At 39.5% G+C, this 1,096-nt stretch overlaps 1 protein-coding gene across 1 annotated transcript; it reads right to left on the minus strand.

Annotated features, from left to right (window-relative positions):
* Positions 1–536: 536 nt before the first annotated feature.
* WALSEDRAFT_66729 (hypothetical protein) lies at positions 537–749 on the minus strand (the record flags this gene model as incomplete). The annotated part of the gene is made up of 2 exons (XM_006960847.1): positions 537–625; positions 662–749. 2 exons carry the CDS (start codon positions 747–749, stop codon positions 537–539), a joined length of 177 nt encoding a protein of 58 aa, XP_006960909.1.
* Between the last annotated feature and the right edge of the window lie 347 nt (positions 750–1,096).

The following is a 1,096-nucleotide window of genomic DNA, read 5'->3' on the forward strand; positions in this document are numbered from 1 at the left end:
GGGAATGCGAGTATCACATTTTATCATAACCCATGCTTTTCTTACATTCACAGCTAACAGATGTGCATACGTGACCTGCACTTTTTCCAACTCCGCTGCTTGATGCAAAGGGCGCGCAAGTGGAGGGTTCTCTTTATACGAAGATTAGCCTCGGTGCATGAACTCGCCTGTAAGCAAATTATGGAACGACAATATCGATGTGGCTATATGCGTTAAAGTAGTCTTCACAACCAATATAATATTAATGTACGATGAAGGGACACTTTTCTGTTTTATAATAATCGAGCCACAGTCATTATTCCTGACCGATAATTATGTAGATTGATGGGTAACCGCGAAATCGACTTGTATCCCTTATTCTCTAAGACGTTGTAGACAGATATCGAGCTTGTCAGTTACACAGGGTATGTAATTTGTAGCGTTTTGAAAATGATAAAGAGAAAACCTTGTAATTCAGATCGATGACATTGGCATTGCTTTTTCGCTTTTTTCAAATTCGAAGTATGGCGTTGTCGACTAACGCCTTGAGTTGCCATCTAAAGGTTGTTCCATGGAAAAACAGAGGTAGAACCTCTTCTGTCGGTTTCTAGGATTGATGGTTTCTTATTCCATTTTTCACGTTCATCTGTATAGCTCTTTCACAGTAGATGCAAAGACCTACATGTAAACCGTATTAGTTTATAAGACGTTCGTCCATCTGTGCCAGGCCGTGGTGCTTGCTGGTCATTGGTCTTTGATTGTTTGTCCATTGAGATATCCGAGGTCAAAAGGCGAGCTTTTAGTCGCGCCAGGTTAGGCCTGCATATTTGCTTTGATGATTCACGATTAAATCCTTTTACCCATATGTAACTGTTATCTTGATATTAAAAAAGCAGGTATGAATGGCTTGAGTAGATAAATCTACCATGTATGACATAAAAACGATTTCGAACTAGCACAAAATCAATTTCGGCAAGGTCAAAGACGATTGTCCGTGAGGGTTAGTTAAACGTTATTGCCGCCACCAACGCCATAACCCATCAATGATGTGTTTGTTATATGACAAAACGCCATGATAGGAATAATGTGATGTTAATCGATATATCATTGAACTACT

This window comes from Wallemia mellicola (genome assembly GCF_000263375.1).
Source record: "Wallemia mellicola CBS 633.66 unplaced genomic scaffold WALSEscaffold_54, whole genome shotgun sequence".
NCBI classification, from domain to species: Eukaryota; Fungi; Basidiomycota; class Wallemiomycetes; order Wallemiales; family Wallemiaceae; genus Wallemia; species Wallemia mellicola.